We start from the raw sequence: 21,490 nt of genomic DNA, 5'->3' as shown, positions 1-21,490 counted from the left end.
TCCACAGTGACATCGTAAAAACAAATATCCCTGAAATTTCCTCCCATTTCAAACTCCCCAACGTTCTGAATGTGCACTGTTTAAACTGGCTATATTTACTTGCAAGTTTACTGGATACAGTGATGAGTGTTAAAGTGTCCTAACATGAGTTAAATGGAAAGATGAGCCATGTCAATAAATTGGAAGGGAACTGTGGAACTAGTACTGTAATATTATATCTCGTGTTTAAAAATACGTATTCACAACACGGGATGACCTCATGGTAAGATCAGACCTTGCACATTTGCAGCACTGTGGTATTCATAGCTGTACTAAATGATGTTACAAATATTCCCTGACTATGACCTTGGTGGTACACATTGGCCTTGGTTTATGACTCATGCACTCATTACATAGTCTCATCCTCTGGCGGCATACGGTATGTGTATTTGTTGGCATGTTGGAATAGATAAAGACGCAGGTGAGGGGAAAGGGGACCTTGTGACACGGCTGAGTGATGACCATTAAATATGTCCTTGTCTTCTGATTTTGACTCTGATACGTTTGAAGATATTTTCCTTTTTTGGCCTATAATCCAACAAAGCCAAAGTAGACGATGTAAAGTAATTGCAACGGTAGAGGCTGTTCCACATAACCCACCGTGCCCGTCAACCTCTTCTCTTTATAATGCGCATAAACCCTTTCTACAGCGAGTCCCTCATCACAGTATAATCCTATATTCTAATTAACCTCATAGTAGCAACGGACCTCATTATACTGCATTATTAAACTGCTCTAGTGTGTGTGTGTGAGTGTGCATGTGCATATGTATGGAACCCATCGACAGATGTGACTGAATATATTCAGTTTAACATATACAGTATGTACTTGACATATAAATCCTAAATTACATCTCATATATATGTGTGAGTGTATATATGTATGCATAAATACATAAATAGATAAAAAGTCAGTTCTGTTGTCTTGGGAGTTGGAGACAGATATAGCAGAAGTGTGTCTCCATGTCGAAATCTGACGAGTTACTAACCATGGATCATCGTTTATTTCTGGTACTTTCATGGTCTCTGACAGCAGTACTCCGTTTAGCAATCAATCTTTTCGTGGAGGGGAGGGGCTGAAACCTGAGTCAGCTGTTTGTGCGTAGACTTCCAGAGAATCCTCTTCAAGCCCATAGAAACAGCCTGCTAGTTTTATTTTACAGGTCATGTGTTTGAAAGCACGGAGTAAACATTTTTAGAGTTTGGATCATGACAGCATGTGAGCAAACTTATATTAGAAGAATCCCACCCCCACTCTGGCTGCCCTATTTTTTTTTTCTTGAGCATAAAGTCTCGGCTTGAATATCCCAAAGTGGCAGACTACACACTACGACATTGCTGGACAACAGCGCTTAGGGACTGGAAGAAGGAAGAAAACGAAGTAGGTTTAAGACAGAAACAGATAAGGAGGAAAGAAGTCAGTGATAAAGGTGTGCAAGAAGAGCAGATAGTGACATTATTTGACAGTTTTGCGGACCGGAAGTAGCAAGCTAATGAAGTAGAGGGATGGAGTCAGACAAGTCAGAGGTCGACCAATTTTCATTTTATTTAGCGTAACCATTGCTGCTCGTTAACAAACAGTTCCTAAAAATCTCACCATGCCAGCTGTAGAAAGAGTTCAGAGATTCTATGAGGACCATCAAAAGATTAGTCGTGCTCAAATCTACCTCAGAAGTGAGTAAAAGTGGTTTGACGTTTGCTTTGCTTGTGAATAGACCTTGACTCACTGCTTCTATTAATGTGCGTAACTGAGTGACAACGAACATTAGACAAAGGGAATAAATGCCGCAATTTTTACATCTTAACATTTTTTTAAGTTTGATGAAGTTTTTTGCAGAATACTAATACAATGCGCATATGAGACGCAGGTCTTATTTTTGTCCACTTGGGGTCGTCATCCCCATGTTCTACACTGGAGTATCTGTGACGTTGCGTGTGTGTGTGTATCTTTTAAAGGTGAGCCTGGCCTGTTGAATGAAGTAAACATCAGTATATGAAAATGTAGAATTGGTAGGCTGTTACCTTACTAAAGGTTAGCCACTCCGTTGTTCAGTGACGGTGTCAGTTGAGGTCAACAGGACATCTAAGAATGTGCCTATTTTTACTGCACTAGTTCAGTAGAGCGATTGAAAGTGCACAAGTTGCTGTTTCTATGTTCCCTCTCCCTAACCACCTGCGGAGAGATAGTTAATTCTAACTGGCGGTGGTAGCCTATATTAAATTAGCTAACAATGTTTACTTTACCGTAGACGTGCAGTTGTCTAACTTAAAGTGGAAGTCAACCCAAACATATTTTTTTCATAAATTTGTTGCCAGCAGGTCCACTAAGTGAAATACGGCATTCTGATTAATTTTGTGGAATATAAGTTAAGCAGCAAAATGCACTCGTTTTTAGCCATCTCTGGAGGCTGCCATTTTGTCTTCTGTCGACTGAAAATGACATCACAACTGCTCACAACGACCAATCACGGCTGACTTGCTTGCTGAATCTGAGCCGTGACAAAATGGCCACACTCGGAGATAGCTAAAAACGGGTGGATTTGTTGCTTAACTCATATCCCACAAAAACAACATTAATCAGAATGCTGTGTTTCAACTAGTGGGTCTGCATAGAACATATTCTTTAAAAAAATAAGTTTCCTTAAAGCAGAAGTCAACCCAAAGAATTCATTAAAAAATATATATTGTATGCAGCTCCACTAGTTTAAACCAGGCATTCTGATTAATATTGCGTTTCTGAAATATGAGTTGAGCAGCGAAATCCACCCGTTTTTGTCCATCTCTGAGTGTGGCCATTTTGCCACTTCTTGTCGACAGAAAATGACATCACAGGAGCTCAGGGCTCAGGTAATGACCAATCATGGCTCAGCTTCAGAAAACAGGTGAGCCATGATTGGTTGTTACCTGAGCCCTGAGCACCTGTGATGTCATTTTCAATCAACAGAAAGTGGCAAAATGGCTGCCCCCTGAGATGGCTAAAAACGGGTGGATTTTGTTGCTTAACTCATATTCCACAAACACAATATTATACAGAATGGTGTGTTTAGACTAGTGAAGGCACATAGAACACTTTATTGCAAAGACATTTTTTGGTATACCGTATTTTCCGGACTATAAGTCGCATTTTTTCCTAGTTTGGCCGGAGGTGCGACTTATACTCTGGAGCGACTTATGCGTGAAATTATTAACACATTATTACCTGTATATCATTTCACATGTTATTGCAGGTCCATCAGCCCACCTGTGGGTTTTCGTGTCGTGCCCCCGGGGAATTTGCTATATACAGAACAACTTCAAAGCATTCTCGGGCATGTTATATATGGTTAGAAAACTGAGTTTCGAATGATACCAAACATTATATACAATCATATCTGCAGGCTGGGCGAGCATTTAAGTCAAACAATCGCTAACACACAAAAAATAAGGAACTCACCATTTCAGCCACATAAATGTCCGACACAATTTCATAATCCATCATCAATGATCATATTACGTCGACAAAGGTCCAGTAAAAGTATTCCAGTAATATAGTTAGTCCACAACAAGCCTGGGATGCACATCCGTTTACACATTTACGACAAATTTCCCCGCCCCTTTTTGGGGCGTGGCTTATGTTGTGTTTTCGGTCTCAGCTGTCCACGTCACGGGAGGGAGCCAAGCGTGGTAATATTGCTCGCTTTGTCAGTTCTGTTGTCTAAAACGGCGACCGATCGCCACCAAAATGCAAATGCAGTCGCCAAGACACCGCTTGCTGCCGCCAGAGAGTGAATTAAGCACTCATCGAACAAGCGTCAATGTTCAGCGAACAAATGTTCCAGCGAGGCTGACTCCACAACCGAGTGTGGCCGCATTGGAACATACCTTTTCGGCTGTTTACGTTCCAAATTGGACGGCGTGTTGTCAGTTGAAAAACTGGGGCCATTCCTCATTCAAATAAATGTGCACGTCTCATTTCCACTTCAGTCTCTGTAAATATCCTGACTCATGTTTAATGCCTAGCCCGTCCTAACCGTGATCAGCAAAGAAGCAGTGTTTTTTTTTTCTTTAAGCAAAGAAGCAGTGTGCGCTGGTCCCAGCTTAAATCTATGTAGCTCTGCTCACTTCCACATTTCCACATTCTCATATAAATCAGCCACGGAGAGGTTAATCCTTTTGATATGTTGAAGTGGGCATTAGTAGAGATTTCCACATAAAGTTTGGTGCCAATTAATCACAGTTTTTGGACGTTATAAGCAATGAAAGTACAATGATTTCTAATGGAGAGTTTGGAATCGGTTACTCCCGTGACTCCGGCCGAACAGGTATGGAACGCTAGGGGGCGCGGCCATTCTCTTCATTAACAAGGGGCGTTATTCATGGGGTCACTTATTTCCTAATTTCTCCCAAATTTATTAATAAAATAGAAAATGACAACTCTTTTCATTTTCCTGATCAAAAAAATATATAAAATGAACTTGTTACTGAAAACATGGCCACCCCACCGTCCCTTTAACAACCCCCAAGGCACAGTATAATCGCTCAGTATAATCTTTTCGAGACATCCAGGAATCCAGCCTTTGATTGCAAGGAAGGGACCTGTTTTCTGAAGCTGAGCGTGATTAATTGTTACCTGAGCCCCGAGTAGTTGTGATGTCATTTTCAGTCGACAGAAGTGACAAAATGGCCGCCCCCTGTAATGGCTAAAAAGTGGTAAATTTTGCTGCTTAACTCATATTCCACAAACGCAATATTAATCAGATTGCCTTGTTTCAACTAGTGGGCCTGCTGAGAACATATTCTTGAAAAAAAATATCTTTCGGTTGATTTCCACTTTAATAAAAGGTATTTAATTGACTCTGAAAATTAAAGATCAATGAATACGTTTTCATTTTAATGTGATGGGAGAAACTCTCTGGCTGTATTGAACTCTTGTTTTAAATTTCATGTAATAGTTAGAAGTCTATAATTCTCTGTCCATCCATGCAACCATTTTCTGTACAGCTTGTCCTAATTACAGTTACTAGTGAGCTGGAGCCTTTCCCACCTGACATTAGGTGAGACGAGGGATAAACCATGAACTGGTTTTCCAGTCAATTACCCTGCACATGTAATAACTATTAACACTCATACTCACACCTTAAATAAGTCTTCAATTACCTACAATGCTTGTTTCTGGAATATGAAAGGAAGCCACAGAAAGGCCTGAGCTGACTGTGATGCAGACATGCTAACCACTACCGCGTTGTGTTGCCGGCTATGGGAATCCAGTATGAGATCATATTTTTGCTGTGGCGTTTACTTCCATTCGGAATCTTGCTTGCACAACTTTACTTCCTACATTCCCTCCAGAACTGAATGTTTCTTTCGGTCAACCGCTAAATACCAAAACTGTTGCAAAGAACGATGTCACCAGTTTTGTATCCGTTGGTCCAATTATTCTCTGAATCAGGTTAGTATTAGAAGTGTGTTACATGCATACAACATGAAAAAAAGACAAATGTTATGTCTATAGCTTCTGATTCCTACAATTATTAAATTTTATTAAATAAATACTTAAGAGTTAAGTGTGGGAGTGAGTGGACAAAAAAATCCTTTATTGGATTTTCCTCAGAGTAGTTTTGATTACTAATCAGTCAATCAATCAGACCTTTACCTTTTATACTTTAAAATCAACACATAGTGCTTCACAAATAGCACTTTTTCACATTTTTTGGGCAAGTCATTTAAAACATATATTTTGGGTTAATAAATGAAAATCCAATTTGAATAGTAATCCAAGGCCTTAGCATGATTCTGTTTTTATAGCTTACTCGGTCACGGCTAATGTTGTTACGTTGAACTCATTATCAATGACATAATCTGTAAAGATTGTTACATCTGTCCACAGTATATGCAATACGTTCAAGAGTTTGACCAATGATACCAAATTAAGTTGAATTCAAATAAATAACTGGGCAACAATAACCGAATGGCAACGAATGCAACTTTGTCACCTTTTGTTGCTGTCCGCAATTTTTACTTGTATATCCTGTTAAAAATGTCCAGCGCTAAACAACCAGTGAAAACATGATCCATGTTTTTAAGCATGTGTCACCCTTGGATACCAAAACTGTCCTTCAATCCCACAATTTCCTTGGTGAAGCCGAGCCAGTTGCTATTACTTTTTAAATTGTAAAATATATACTACTTTTAAATTTTAACCTTTGTAGAAATGCAGCTTTTAGACATTTTTCCTCCTTGCCGATCTTGACAAACTCAGAGGGACATGACGCGATTTGCAGCTGAGTGTCTATTTATTTTTTCTTACCACATGAAATCTAATCTTTGAAACTGTGAATATGTATCATCATCTGCTGTGTTCACCTAGCTATTGTTTAGTTTAGCCCCATGTGAACTTACCCCTTGTGCCCTAACACCTCAGTAACCGAACAAGTGTTTACCGGTACATGAACCACGATTGGTCATGTAATCGGTCTGGCATCTGAAACTTGAAGTCCATGTTTGCAGGCCGTGTCACTTGCTCTGCATTTAGCATTATGGTTCTCTCGTCATGTATATTCTTGTAGTTAGTCTCACCAGGCAGATGGAATCAAATGACTTCCATATGGTGTCGTTATAGCTTAGCAATATGATAGTAGATGTGTCAATTGGGATGCGACCCCATTCCACGACACCCTGACTCCCCTGAGATTCAAAATAACATTGTGGAATATCGGACATTGTAGGAGGACAACAACATATGGCTGTAGGTTGCAAAGTGTGCTAGCAGTACATCATCTCAATGACTTTGATGAGACTTTCTACAGTTACTCTGGCTTCCTCCTACATTCTAAAGAATGTGTTGTCTCTAAATTGGACATAGATGTGATTTTGGATGTGATTGGTTGTTTGTGTATATTCTCTGTGGTTAACTGATGACAAGTCGAGATATGTGTGTAGCTAATGGTGGGAAAAGGGGATCATGTTTAAATGATGTATTTTGCAGGGATGGCCCATTTTTCGCTCAATTTTTTATTAATTTTTTTCAAAATCAAGATAATGAAACTCAATTTGCTAAGGAGAAGTCATTAAATCTATCTGCTCAGCAACATAGGCACGCCCCCCTCCCTCTTCCAACGGTTTGGTGGGTGTCAGCGGAGGAACCGGCCACAATTTGTTCATTCAAAATCATACATTTACTAACAGTGTCAAACGGCGGTCAATCTGCACCAAAATTGCTTTGCTCAAAGATGACATGACCTGCGGGTCAGTTTGATTCCTTATAGTGTTTTTTTTTAAAAAAACGTGTTCTTCGCGATGAGGTTTGGATGCCCCCCAACTTATCTTTTTTTTTAATATATATATATATATATATATATATATATATATATATATATATATATATATATATATATATATATATATACTTCATTGCCTTCATTGGCCCTCTTTAAGATGCATTTGTTGAATCATTTCAAATCTTTGTTTGAACTCAAAAGTTAAATTCATTAATTTTAGTGAGGGCATAGTTTATCATCAGTGAATTCCATTAAAGATCACAGGCAGCCCTTTTTTCAGATTTCATATCAGTATGGCTCATGCATAATAGCAAGGTTATTTCAAAGTAAATGGAATCACTGAACAGAAGTAGGAAGACTACAAAAAAAAAAAGATGGAAAGAGTTGGATGCCAGACTAAAGAGGAGGAGGTCTAGACGTGCCAGGGAGTCCATTTTCCAACATAATGGTTATTGATTGACCTTAAAGAGACATTTTATATTAGGAAAGCTGCAGAGAAATCATTGGATAGGCACATTCCCTACATTGAAACTTCGTCTTTAACTATCGAGGCTGTCATTTTTACCCAACAGTAAGTCTTGGATGCGATGATGTTATGAGGTAAATATGATATTTGGAACCTCACACTGTCATCCAGCTGTCTTTGCTTGCCAGTCTAAATAAACCTGCATGTGTAGCTTTGACAGCATGAGGACGTATGGAATTTCCTTTGTATGGAGGAGTCTCCCCGCTAGGGCTGACTAGTTACATCTGTATACGTATGGGTTGAGTTAATAAGCTCGCTTCCTGCCAGGGTCACATGTTGAATTGTTCACGCTCAGGATACTGTCGGGGAGTTAAGATCAAAGCATATGCCGAAAAACACAAAACTTGGAACGTCGTGAATTATATTTAGGGCATGGCATGGCATGCATACTTTCCCTCTGAGTTTCAAATACTCCATCCATTCATTTTCCCCAGTGACACATATTACTGTAGATGATTGGCAGGCTTGATGACAGATTGTTTCTCTGCTGATTACATGGATGGCTGGGTAAAAGGAAAGCTATTGACGCTGTCCTTCAATCCAATTGTCAAGACTGAGTCTTTCCACTGGTGTCCACTAAATCTCCTTCACCTCATATTTTAAACCTGGCATCAGGATGCTAATTCTTAGATGGGTGAATGGTTAGGTGAGTAAATAGGAAGATGAATGGATGAGATGATTAATGTTACACCAACCATGAGGTGCAAATTGTTGACCTTTGTATAAGCGTACAGTAATTAATTTTGGCAGGAAAAATCCTACCTCAAAGCGGAAGTCGACCCAAACCTTTTTTTTTCAAGAATATGTTTCCAGCAGGCCCACTAGTTGAAACACAGCATTCTGATTAATTTTGCATTGGTAGAATATAAGTTAAGCAGCAAAATGCACTCGTTTTTAGCCATCTCTGGGGGCGGCCGTTTTGTCTTCTGTCGACTGAAAATGACATGACAACTGCTCACAACGACCAATCGCGGCTGGCCTGTTTTCTGAATCTGAGCCGTGATTGGTCGTTGTGAGCAGTTGTGATGTCATTTTCAGTCAACAGAAGACAAAATGGTCGCCCCCAGAGATGGCTAAAAACGACTGGATTAACACTTATTCCACAAACGCAATATTTATCAGACTGCCCTGTTTCAACTAGTGGGCTTGCATAGAACATATTCTTGAAAAAAAATATGTTTGCGTTGACTTCCGCTTGAAGTATTAAACAACATAGTGATGTGTAAAATCTTAAAAAAAAATGTTTTGTTGTTTTTCCTGGCCCGCTTATGATTTGGCCCCCATTGATTAATGATAACAATGTTGTGTGGAGGATAAACTCTGAGAGTCTCCTCCCTCCTCAAATTAAGTGCCTTTATAAGCACATTTAATACTCAAATGACATCCCAATTGTGTATTAAAAATAAAATATTGTTCATATTTGCAACACAGAAAAACAGTGACATCTGCAAGATCTGATAGGGCACCAACCCCTCGTCACAAATGGGGAGTCAACACTGCGTCGATCTGAAAGGGATTGAGGAAATTCACATTTACTTTATTGATTTCCTTTGTGTTTTTTTACATGTTCAATCTTGATTCCCAATTGTTAGTTAATTTAATTCTTGTCTGTTTGGTTAATGTTCCAAATTGAAGATACAAACACACAGAATCTATATCAGGGACATTAGTTATGTATCCTTCCTGTTATCCACTGTATGAATAATAAATTGTGTCCAGGAAGTACCAACCCATCAAGAGGAGATCTCTCCTTCTCTCTTCCTCCTACTTTCTCTCTCCATCTATCTCTTCCTCCTCCTTCCTCTGGACCCCATCCACATCTTTTTTTCTGCAGCTTTCTATTTTACAGATATGTAAATCCATCCATCCATTTTACTCTCCTCGCCTCCTTCTCCTCTCCCTTCGCTTCCAACAACTGTACTCTATTGGAGAAGCAGCACAGAGTAACCACACCCAGCATTTGTGCGTCATCTTTAATATTCTACAAACAGAGAATGGAGGCACCTGACGGCACAGCGCGTACACCCTTGCCAGTATTCTGCCATGTAGGAAGGCTTGATCATCTATGAGGGGATTTTTTTTTCAAATTTTGGTGGCAGGCAACCTGAGGTCACGCAGAGTTGAGCCACACGGGAAATTGACGGCTCAGCTATGGTTTTGGATGTGAGCTCCCAGGAATGTACTGGAGCTGCCGGGCGAGTGAGTGGCGCTAGCAGCAGCGGGATGGAATTTGCACAGAGACATGGAAATGGGTCAGACAGGACCCCACATGGCCTGTGGAGCTTTGTTTGCTGCCAGAAGAGGCCCACACTACTGCTGCCTTCATGTATGTACACAGAACAGAGAAGGCTACTGATGATCTGTATTAGTGCCAGCTTTGTACTTATTGGCGTGATTTGGGATGGAAGTACTGCTAGTTGTGGAAACAGCATGTGTTACTTTATTGTATGGTTAGGTTACTACTTCATCCTACTGGTTTCTATTACTAATTCTGCATTCTGATAGACTAATGAACATGACCTGTCCACCAGTGCAGTTTTGAACGCTTCGGTTCTTTGATGTACTGAGATGTTATTTGTGCGCAAGCTCTATTAGAACAGACAGTAACACAATTACACACATAGAAGCAGTGCAGGAAGATGTTCCTGGCAGAAGGAGAAAATGCTAATTTCAGTCTCGAAGGGCATCTGGCCTGTGTTTCTGAGTGTTTATGTTTTTATATCAGTTGCGGTAACATTGGTTCACACATTTTAAACCATCATCAATTGCTGTGGTCTCCCAAGAGAAAATAAAATAAGATAAAAGATATTATGGAATTCATAACTTCCTATACAGAACAGTCGGACCGTTTGCTTTAGCTCAGAAGTATTCTGTGTTTTATCTGATCTGTCTAATAGACGGTCAGCACCGGTTTCAATACCTACCGCGGTGCGTGGTGCTTCCCTTTGAAAGGGGAAGTCAACCCAAACATATTTTTTTCAAGAATATGTTCTATGCAGGACCACTAGTTGAAACAAGGCATTTTGATAAATATTGCATTTGTAGAATAAGAGTTAATCCACCCCTGACCAACTGTGATGTCATTTTCAGTCGACAGAAGTGACAAAATAGCCGCCCCCTGAGATGGCTAAAAACGGGTGCCTTTTGTATAAGTCATATTCCATAAATGCAATTATAATGTATTCAATTAGTGGGCCTGCATAGAACATATTCTTGAAAAAAAAATTGTTTGGGTTGACTTCTGCTTTAATCATGACTCTTCCTGCTGTTGTGTTAGTATGTTTATTTATGACACAGTGTGTGAGGGAGCACCATGTGGGTCCATCTGCTCCTGTTTAGGTTTAGCAGAAAGGTTAGCTCATTAGCAAGTGTAAATTAGGCAGCGTTGTCACAGTGGGCCCGGGCCCTTGCCAAATGCTTCTTGCACAGAGTGACTATTGCCCTTGTTTGATGTATTGGTTTATGTGCTTTTAGACAACGGTTGGATATACTGCCTTTGGTTGGTATTCCCCTCCTCTGCCACACCTTCATACACTCCTGGAAGGATTCTTTTGAAATCATCTATAGAATCGCACACAGATCTGGTAAATAGGGAGTTTGTAACGGTGTTCTTCTCAGCCAGGAATTGTCAGATGCTCAGGGCAGTGCGAGTAGATGTGCTGTCATGGTGACGTCGCCTATTCTTGTGCACTTAATGAAGGGGAAAACTCGTAGTTGTGTTTGAAATATATCTTGAGTGTTGTCAGTCCTGGAACCTTTCTGACACACCTGTATAGCTTTATTAATCTGCGTTTTGCCATCTACAGGTCCCACATTGCCCAGGCAGTCACCCCATGTTCAGAATGGCCCCACACCAGAGGAAATTGACCTTCGAAGAAGGTAAGGCTCACACTTCAGACATTGTTTGTTCTCCTTTTTGCGTTATCACCTTTCCTTCTTTTAGAAGTTGAGAGACCATGGTCCCTCCCGGACAAGGGCATGAAACTTGTAACTCACACCTAGTGAGCCATAAGGCCATGACTCCATGTGGATATCAGGGTTACATGTTAACCAATCTAACAAAAACTTCCCCTTTACGTCAGTGGCGGATACTGACCCACACTCCTTGTTTCTTTGCTTCAATGCATGATTAATTAACTATTAGTTCCACACAATCAACGGAATACTTAAAACCCATTATTATCATCGTTTAGAATTCGGGACTGAAGTGAAGGCAATTCGAATGAAACTGATGAAACATAGCATGACCAAAACATCTCTCCTACAGAGTGCTGCTGAAGTATTTCCCTTTAAAATCTGTTACTGAGAGTGTGTTTATATCGTGTTCTCTGTTCAATTGACATTGAAAGATAGAAATGTTAATTAGTCATTGTATGATGTCATCGTCCCACTAAAATAAGGTTAATACTAAATTTACAAGTGTAAGAGATCTGGTTTCCCCCCATGCAAACCTAATCATAACTAATAGTATGACATGTCGTCATTACTAATGCATTCTTGAGGTGTGACTCAATGGATTGGCTATTTTTTTTAGGTCAACTGCCAGGAAGTTAAAGTATGTGTGCCTCATGATGTTGGCTGCTTTCCATTCCCTCTTTTTCTCATACACACACATACAATCGATCAGATGCCGATGTCATCTACTGTCTGCTGATGGACACTTTAAATAGCCATAGTGGCAGAGAAAGTGAAGAATGTACAAAGTAGAATATAGAATGGTGATATTCTGTCCTTTGTTCCTCCCAAAATGTAAAGTTGGAACCAACCAACATTTTCAGAAACAGACAGCAGACTTGGAGCTGTTTAACAGCATATTGTTTGTATTTACTTTCTGACTCACAAAGAACATCTGTGAAAAATTACAGTCCCAACCATTTGTTCCCTTTTTTGACAACATAGTCTTAATTTGTATCACAAATGACAGCGTGCTATTTCTAGTTAAAACAAAGTAGATCAATAGATTAATTATTGGGTATTGCAAGTCGATGGTGGGTGGGTGGAAGCTCTGCTGACTGTTTGGGGAATTTGATATATTAATCCTTCGTTTATAGCGACGGTTACATTCTAGACCGCTCTCGCAATGGACAAAAGCCACACAGTAGTGATCAAGTATTTGTGGTTTTATGATCTCATAATATGTATTTTAAAGTTTTATAAATTCACTTCACCATCCTGTGTATGCATGTAGGGTGCAGGTATTCTTTTTGTCCACGTGGGGACGCAATTCACACATCCACGTCTTACGAATGTGGTTATGCATACTGTATTTTATTCCGTTTGTTTCAAGGGGAAGTCAACCCAAACATATTTTTTCAACAATATGTTCTATGCAAGCCCACTCGTTGAAACAAGGCATTCTGATAAATATTGCGTTTGTGGAATAAGAGTTAATCCACCCATTTTAAGCCATCTCTGGGGGTGGCCATTTTGTCACTCTGTCGACTGGAGATGACATCACAACTGCTCAGGGCTCAGGTATCGACCAATCACGGCTGACCTGTTTTCTGAAGCTGAGCCGTGATTGGTCGTTGTGAGCAGTTGTGATGTCATTTTCAGTCGACAGAAGTGACAAAATGGCCACCCCCAGAGATGGCTAAAACAGAGCGGATTTTGCTGCTTCACTCATATTCCACAAACGCAATATTAATCAGAATGCTGTTTCAACTAGTGGGCCTATTGGGAACATATTCTTGAAAAAAATGTTTGGGTTGATTACCACTTTAAGAAAACGGTTGAAAGAGCACCAACATCTGTTACCATCCTCACTTTATTTATATCGCCTCTTATGGTTTACATTTCATTCTAACTAGCGATGCTAGGCTATATGCTATTAGCTAATGGGGTTTACTTTAATGGGGACATGCAGTTATTGCTGTTTGTATTGAGATGAATTTTGTTTGGAAATTCCGTCGGGCAGAATGAGACTTGGGAAGCGACAGACAGAGAGAGCAAAGCAAAACAACATTTGAATGAGGTTTGTCTTGAGTAAAACTGAAAAAAAGGGACCCAGCTCCCAGCACACTTTGCTTTTTTACTCCTTTTGAGGGCAGAAGATGCTGGGCTTAGTCATAACCCTCCAAGGGTGACTGCATGTCTGACGGACATATTTATCTCATGTATAAGCACATTAATGAAAGGATGGGAGTAGAAAGATAAACCACTTGCATAGAATTGCCGGCCGCTACCCTCAGATTAAAAAGACATGAGCTGCAAATAATGGGCTGCGGTATAAATAGCTACACAGCACGTGGGAGTGTGTTAGGGTGAGCGAGCCTGTTGGTGAGGGGGCGCGTCAATGTGTTGAATGAAAGAGAAGATGAATTCACCAATTTGAAAAATATATCGGATGTTAATGTGATAGTCTTTTCTGTTGTCGCTAGCATTTAGCTGCTGGGACATGCTGCTGCTTATGGTACAGTCTCCGTCACACATGTTGACATTGGCAGATAATTTCAAAAGGCAGTCACACTTGGACATGAACACAGACACTATTACTCTAACTACAATGTGTTTGCTTTTGGCTTGGATAACATTTAGGGTGTTTTGTTAGTAGGGCACACACCACATGGAGCGAGAGTTTGTCTATAGTGTACTAACGAGATCTTGGACTGAAGTCGGTCCATATGGTCCATCTGCACTCATGTCCATTCAGTTGACTTTTCGTGCTTCTCTGAGCCAACCAGCCACCAAGTCCAGCTGGCCAACACATTTGACAGACTTCAGTGTTGTGGTAGATTGAGCACAGTTGTTACTTGTGGCAAACTAGCAAAACAAGATGACATAATGCTCTACAATGTAAGACGCCAGTACATAGCAAATTAGCATTTTGACCTCTTGTGTTGCTAATGTTAGAATGGCATTATTAAAAATCACATCTTAAAGCGGAAGTCAGCCCAAACATATTTTTTCAAGAATATGTTCTATGCAGGCCCACCAGTCCAAACACGGCATTCTGATTAATATTGCATTTGTGGAAAGAGTTAATCCACCCATTTTAGCGATCCTGGGGGCGGCCATTTTGTCACTTCTGTCGACTGAAGATGACATCGAAGTTGCTCAGGGCTCAGATAACGACCAATCATAGCTCAGCTTCAGAAAACAGGTGAGCCGTGATTGGTCGTTATCAGAACAACTGCAACGTCATTTTCAGGCGACAGAAGTGACAAAATGGCTGAGATGGCTAAAAGTGTTTTTGCTGCATAACTTATATACTGGTGTTGGTCTGATTAAAAAGTGGTATCAAAGATTCCTCTAAATAATTGTTTTATTACATTCTATATGGCTTGACATTTTATTGTCTCTTAGTATGAATTGCTTTGTGTCTTTTATGTTTGATAATATACTGTACACATGCCAATCACTTCAGTCTTATCACTTGAATTCTATCTTTTTACAGAGTGGTTATGGAGCCATTTTGTAATCAAGGGCCATTATAACATTTTTAGAACATCATATAATAGTTATCTTAAATCATGGAACGGATCTCACATTAACTTCTCTAAAGTAATAGCTGAAAGTGCCTTCCTTATTTGGGGGTGTCTTGTTTCATCTGATACTGATGACAAAGCCATTTGCACCTGGTTGTCCCGGTTTGAGTTGTGCGTCCTAAGTTGTGTCTTGAAACAAGTGCTTACGACATTGTGTATTCTCCCCAGCAGCTGATGCATGTTTTTGCAACATGGGAAAACCCCTGATGCATGACTGTTTGACGGAGCAAAGGGAGGTTGTTGTACCGAACTAGCTTTGAGCTCATCATTGCGTTCCAGTTCCGTTTCATGTCAAGCTCTTTCGTTTCACATTAAAGCATTAGCATGAGCAAAATGGCCATTTGCTTTTGCTAACTTAACTTGTTTACTTTTATGCCCATAAACATGTTCCCAACGGCTTAGAGTTTTGCTTACAACAGGTTCAGAAATCATGCTACGCTTTCCTTGTACATTGGCACATTGCATAATACATCTCAGACAAATAGTTGGTAACATACCTGGAATGAAAAAAAACAAGAACTCCTGCTGTAATCAAGAGTGTCATTTGCTATAAATTCTTAGTTTTGTTGTCATTTCGATTTAGTTGTGGTTCTGTTTTGCCCCAAATATTGCGTTTGTAATTTTATATTCGATTTAAAAACACTTTTCTTTTTTAGTTCGTTTTTTTAGTTAAACCATTTTTTCCAGAAAAGCATATGAATGATTATGATATAAAAACTTAAATTCCAATTGAGTTTGGACAATATACACTATTTCGGTTTTATATCGGGTTCCAAAAGGGAGAAAAAAATTACTGATTGGGTATAAAAGGAACATCCCCCGAAAGTCTCTTGTAATATGGATGGCGCTGCACATTTGTTCGAGCTGCGTGTAGATCAGCTTGCTATGCGCATGCCCAATTCATGCTGTTACTAAGCCAAGCCTGTGTTAGCAACACAGTAAAAGCGCTTTTTCTCCACAATCTATAGCCATCCTGTTATTGCTGAAGTTCTGCTATTTCTATCTACTGTACAGCAGTTATTTTCTGATAATTTTTACATGGAGTGAAAAGTAAGTGCTCCACCAATTCTTTTTGGGAGTAATTTGTTGACTTTATGCCAGGAACTTCCCTTTGGACTCCCCAACATGATTTTGCTAGGCGCAGAAAATCATCATAAATAGTTCAGTCCTAATTTCACTGAGTTCACATAATCAAGGTCATTCAAAAGAATTTAGCAGTTTAATTTGTGTTGAATTTAACTTTGGAGATTTTTTTTTTTTTTTTGTAGAAGAATGGTGACCACATTTACAGTGCATGAACTTCAAGTCATGAACTTTTGCAGTATGGCTGTCAGGATACACTGTGATTTGTAGTAAGTTGGTGCAAAGAGGATAGAAACATGTCATGCCATGCTAGTTGCATGTATGTATACATAGCAATTCAGACCTCACCGCCACCCACGCTCCCTTGGCAACGGTTGTCTCGGCAACTCTTGTCAGGGGGCGAGTAAGACGCCAGTTAAACAGAGCAGAGGGCTTTTCACAGCGTTGAACCCTCTGATGTTTCCCACCAAGTTGGAGAGGGAGATAGTTGGTGATTTTCTCATTTTTCCATATGGACAAAAGTATCAAGACACATCTCGAAATCAATCGGGGTGGGGCAAGAACTCTTCGCTTCCCTTGAGTTTGAACATTTCAGCAGAACAAACCAAGACAATTCAATATTTCCAACTCTGGAGGAATTTAATCAATGCATTGGCCTCTGAGTGTTTATTGTTAATTACATTTCTCTTTTCTCAGTTGCATAGTTTTGAGAATGAGACAAGTGATGGTAGAGGAGATTGACTGTGACAGTCATTTTTTGTGCTTCCCAGCTTTATATTCCAGTGGCTTTGAGTCACGAATACATTTGTTAAGTTTCTGCCAGTCTTAATGAAACCGTGTTCTACTTGTAAACTTTTGGCAGTGGGAGACACTGCTCTCACTGTTCAAGAATGTGAGTGTAATGCTAGGACTTGGAATAGCCTCCACTGTCGCGTGACACCTGCCAAACAGCCAAAACATACAGGAAACCGAAGGTCTTATCGTGATGATGAACGACAGCCTTTTTTGTACTATGAGTCATTTCGAGTCTAAAACGCTGATTTCCTGTTACATCAAGTTTTTATTGTCTGAATCCTCTGTTGAAAAGATTACTATGTGGTTAAAGCAAACAATTATCAGCTTTGCTTGGCCTTTTCATGTTGAGTTTGGCAAACGCTGATGTGTTTTGAAAACCTCTGAGCTCGCCAGAAGAGCTTTTTTTACGAGTACAAAGGAGTCTATAGCATCGAGAAAAGCCGAGGTAGCCTTTCGAATGAGGATGATTCAAGCACTTCCACTTCATCATCCGGTGTGTTGAATCAAAATGACGCAATGCTTAACACAAACTACGTTTCATTTCATTTTCTTCACCAGGATTGCCAATATTTAGCAACTTTTCATACCCTTTTTGCAGCTTTTTTGTTTTAAGTGACAAATCTACAGATCATATTGAAGACTAGGGCCCATCCAGAATAGATGTTCATGAATACACAAAATTTTAACATTGAATGTTATTGATCGATCATCAATTTCCTTATTATTTACAAAAACAGTCGAGAAAAATATTCCTCGATAGTAGCTACATTTTACAATGACTACCCATCCGTCATTTTTTTGTGACGAACTGAATTTTAATCGTTAGACCGTCAGAAGTCCGTTGGTCCGACAGTCGGTCCCGCCCCAAAAACGGGCGTCCGCCAGTGACGGACTGACGGACCGTCACTGACAGACACGGTTAGTGACGATTATACTGACTGATGAAAACTCGTCATTTTTAAAAGGATGAATCAATCATCAGTAAAACAGGTGTCCATCAGTGACTGACTGACGAAACGGTCCATCAGCCTAACGCAGGGGTATCAAAGGCTAGGTTCACACCGCAGGTCTTAATGCTCAATTCGGATTTTTAGAAAAAAAATCTGATTTTTTTTGTGTAAGCGTTCATATTACATTATAAATGCGACTTGGGTCTTGTCTGCTGTATGAACACATGCATCGCCAAAGTAATGCGCATGTGCATAAGAAGAGACGACGTCACTCCAGAGCCCCGACGTTGTGTTTGCGGAAGTAAATGTGGTCCAGCGTGTCGGGGCATTTATGCAGTCAAGCGATTAAGTAGCAGGTAGAAATAAATACAGTATTTTAGGGGAATTATGAGGCGAGCCTTTAATATCTCATTTCATGGAGACATCACTAATGATGGTGTCACGTCCTAACCGTGCGTAAAAAATGAATCTATCTGAGCCGTGGCTGAATTACTACGATCGCCATAAATGTCCACTTTATGCTTCATGTTTCAAGGTGGATTAAATTAAAGTAAATTATAAAGTCAATAGTGTTACTCAAAACAATTTTGTAGATTCGATCCCCTGCTGCCAGCAGTTTCCCGCCGCCTGCGTGGAGCGCATCTTGGGCTCCGGATGACGTCAATGTCGGATATATGCGACCTGGCCATTCAGACCGCGAACGCATTGGAAAAGATCGGATATGTATCCGATCTAGGACCACATATGAAAGCGATCCAGGTCGCATTTGAAAAAATCAGAATTGAGCCGTTCAGACTGTCATAAAAAAATCAGATACAGGTGGCATATGGGCAAAAAAATGCGATCTGGGTCCCATTTGCCTGCGTTGTGAACCTAGGAAAACTCATTTTTGTCGCGGGCCACATCACAGTTTTGGTGTCCCTCGGAGGGCCATTACAACTGTGAAGTCATATTCAGTAAATGAATGATTGCCTTATATCAACACGTACACACAACAAATTGATGGATAACAAGTTTTGAAATCATCAGCCAGTAAAAAAAGTCTGTTCAACTATTTTTCAATTTATTGTAGAGGAGGGATCAGTAAGGTGGCACGGTGGTCGACAGGATAGCACATCTGCCTCACAGTTCAGAGGTCGTGGGTTCCGGCTCCGGCCTTCCTGTGTGGAGTTTGCATGTTCTCCCCATGCCTGCGTGGGTTTTCTCCGGGTACTCCGGTTTCCTCCCACATTCCAAAAACATGCATGATAGGTCAATTGGACACTCTAAATTGCCCCTAGGTGTGATTGTGAGTGTGGATGTTGGTTTGTGTCTGTGTGCCCTGCGATTGGCTGGCAGCCAATTCAGGGTGTCCCCCGCCTACTGCCCGAAGACAGCTGGGATAGGCTCCAGCACGCCCGCGACCCTTGTGAGGTTAAGCGGTATAGATGACGGGTGGATGCATGGATCAGTAACAAATGCTTGCAAAATCTCATATGTAGTGTAAAAAGTGAAGCCAATTTTAAAGAAACATGTCAGGTCAACACACATGATTTGCCTTAGCGGGTCACATAAAATGATGTCACTGTAAAATGATGCCGGATCTGGCCCCCGGGCCTTGAGTTTGACACCTGTGGCCTAACGGAATACCCACCTCTGAAAACACACACACACAAATGTAAAACCAGTCAGTGACATTGAAAGGCCAGAGTCTTGCTTATGTTCATACATGTATTCATAAGAAGTTTTGAAATTGTTTGAATAAGATAATGCCTGTTCCGGAGCCAAATCATATGATGATAAAACACTATAAGTATGAGTAAATTTATGTACATTATGTTCTTGAACTCATGGCAAGATATTATTTACTGAGAGTTTTTTACTTCTGGCATGTATTTGCATGCTAAACCTGCAAACAATCTTTGTGGAAATGGTCCATATGTTCATCTAACCCCACTAACAAGTAAGTCCCTAATCCCGCCATAAATTTCGACAATGTGACCATTTTTGAACATACTTGTGTAATGAATATAAAATGTGGCCCTCCCTCTGATCTGCCCAATTACCCTGATGTGATGACTCCATTACATCATGTGCTGTGTTTAATCATGAAGATGTTCTGCCGCTGCTATTACTGTGCAGATGATCCCACTGGGCCTCATTTACTATCTGAGTGAATAGTGTAGCGGCTCCAGACCCCAGAGGAGCAACCATATCCCTCAGAAATCAGGCTTTGCTCGGTTGAGAATCTAGGTTTAAACCTCTATGATGTGTTGACTGAAATAACCAGCGAACCCAAGTGGAACACTACATGGTTATTATGATTCATTCAAGTAGAGACACATCATAGGACAAGGTCAGTCTGAACGAAAGCTACTGTATTCCCTCAAATAGTGTCCGACAGGGTTGATGTACTCACCTGCAAAGAGGACTGTGTACTTTAAGACGTTTATTTGAGCAAACCAGAACACGGTCTACAGTGGCGTAGTGGACCCTGTGAACTAAGCCAAATTGCACCACGTGTTGCAAACTTGGGCTTAGTTTCCTCAGGGAGGAAAACAATGGAAGACCGTGCTGGCAATCGTTATTAGAATGGGGGCCATGAAATTTGTATATATTATACAGCCTTTTTCACAACATTCCTTTGGATGTTGGTCCCTGTACTTTCTGCTAGCCAAGTTCCTTGATTTTGAGTGCTTTAAGGGAAACTGGTCCATTGCGCTAAAAAGCTTTGAGAGCGCTGCCCTAAAGTGATGAAATCATGTATAGTTATTGTGTGTAGTGTGTGTGATGCCATGAGCACAACAGATGGAAAAAGGGAACAACAGTGTTAAAATGAAGCAATATTTTATGCTTGTATTTTGATATTTTGCTGTGAGTCAGATTTCAGTGAAACCAGTATGAGTGACCATAATGTGACCTTGACAGTAAGAGAGTTATAAACATGTCATCATGATGTTCCCTGTCCCGTTTTTGCTTTTATAGAATAAAATATTTTTTTTTCCATATCTCTGATCATATTGACCAAAGTATGTGAACCCCTAAGCTAATGACTTCTCCAAGACTTAATCAGAATCAGGAGTCAAAAGTTTGCAGATGTTAGGAAAGATTTCCTGCCACATAAAACACACACCAGTTTTGAATCTTCTGTTCTCGAGAAGCGTTACCTGATGTGAACCGTGCCTCGCACAAAAGCGCTCTCAGAATAACGACAATTAAGAATTCTTGACTTGCACCAGGCTGAAAGTATCTCTGAATATCTTGATATTCATCAGTCCGTGATGAGACATGTTGTCTATAAATTGGCAGACTGCCATCAAAACCTCATCCCAACTGTGAAGTATAGTAAAGGGCATACCATGCATTGGGGCTGCTT

At 40.3% G+C, this 21,490-nt stretch overlaps 1 protein-coding gene across 7 annotated transcripts in view; it reads left to right on the top strand.

Annotated features, from left to right (window-relative positions):
- Positions 1–21,490, top strand: part of enah (ENAH actin regulator) — a 92,658-nt gene that overhangs the window by 47,621 nt on the left and 23,547 nt on the right. For 6 of the 7 annotated variants that reach the window (XM_086018258.1, XM_086018256.1, XM_086018254.1 and 3 more), the window contains exon 4: positions 11,627–11,699. In XM_086018258.1, the coding sequence (XP_085874384.1) occupies positions 11,627–11,699 (73 nt within the window). Of the gene's footprint in view, positions 1–9,852; positions 10,147–11,626; positions 11,700–21,490 lie in introns of those variants that run through there. The other variant, XM_086018259.1, reaches the window with a different exon arrangement.

Source organism: Filicampus tigris, chromosome 20, assembly GCF_054856515.1.
Source record: "Filicampus tigris isolate MCC_2025a chromosome 20, RoL_Ftig_1.0, whole genome shotgun sequence".
Taxonomy (NCBI): domain Eukaryota; kingdom Metazoa; phylum Chordata; class Actinopteri; order Syngnathiformes; family Syngnathidae; genus Filicampus; species Filicampus tigris.
Note: the sequence above shows the minus strand (reverse complement) of the source record. Positions and strands in the feature narration are given on the sequence as shown.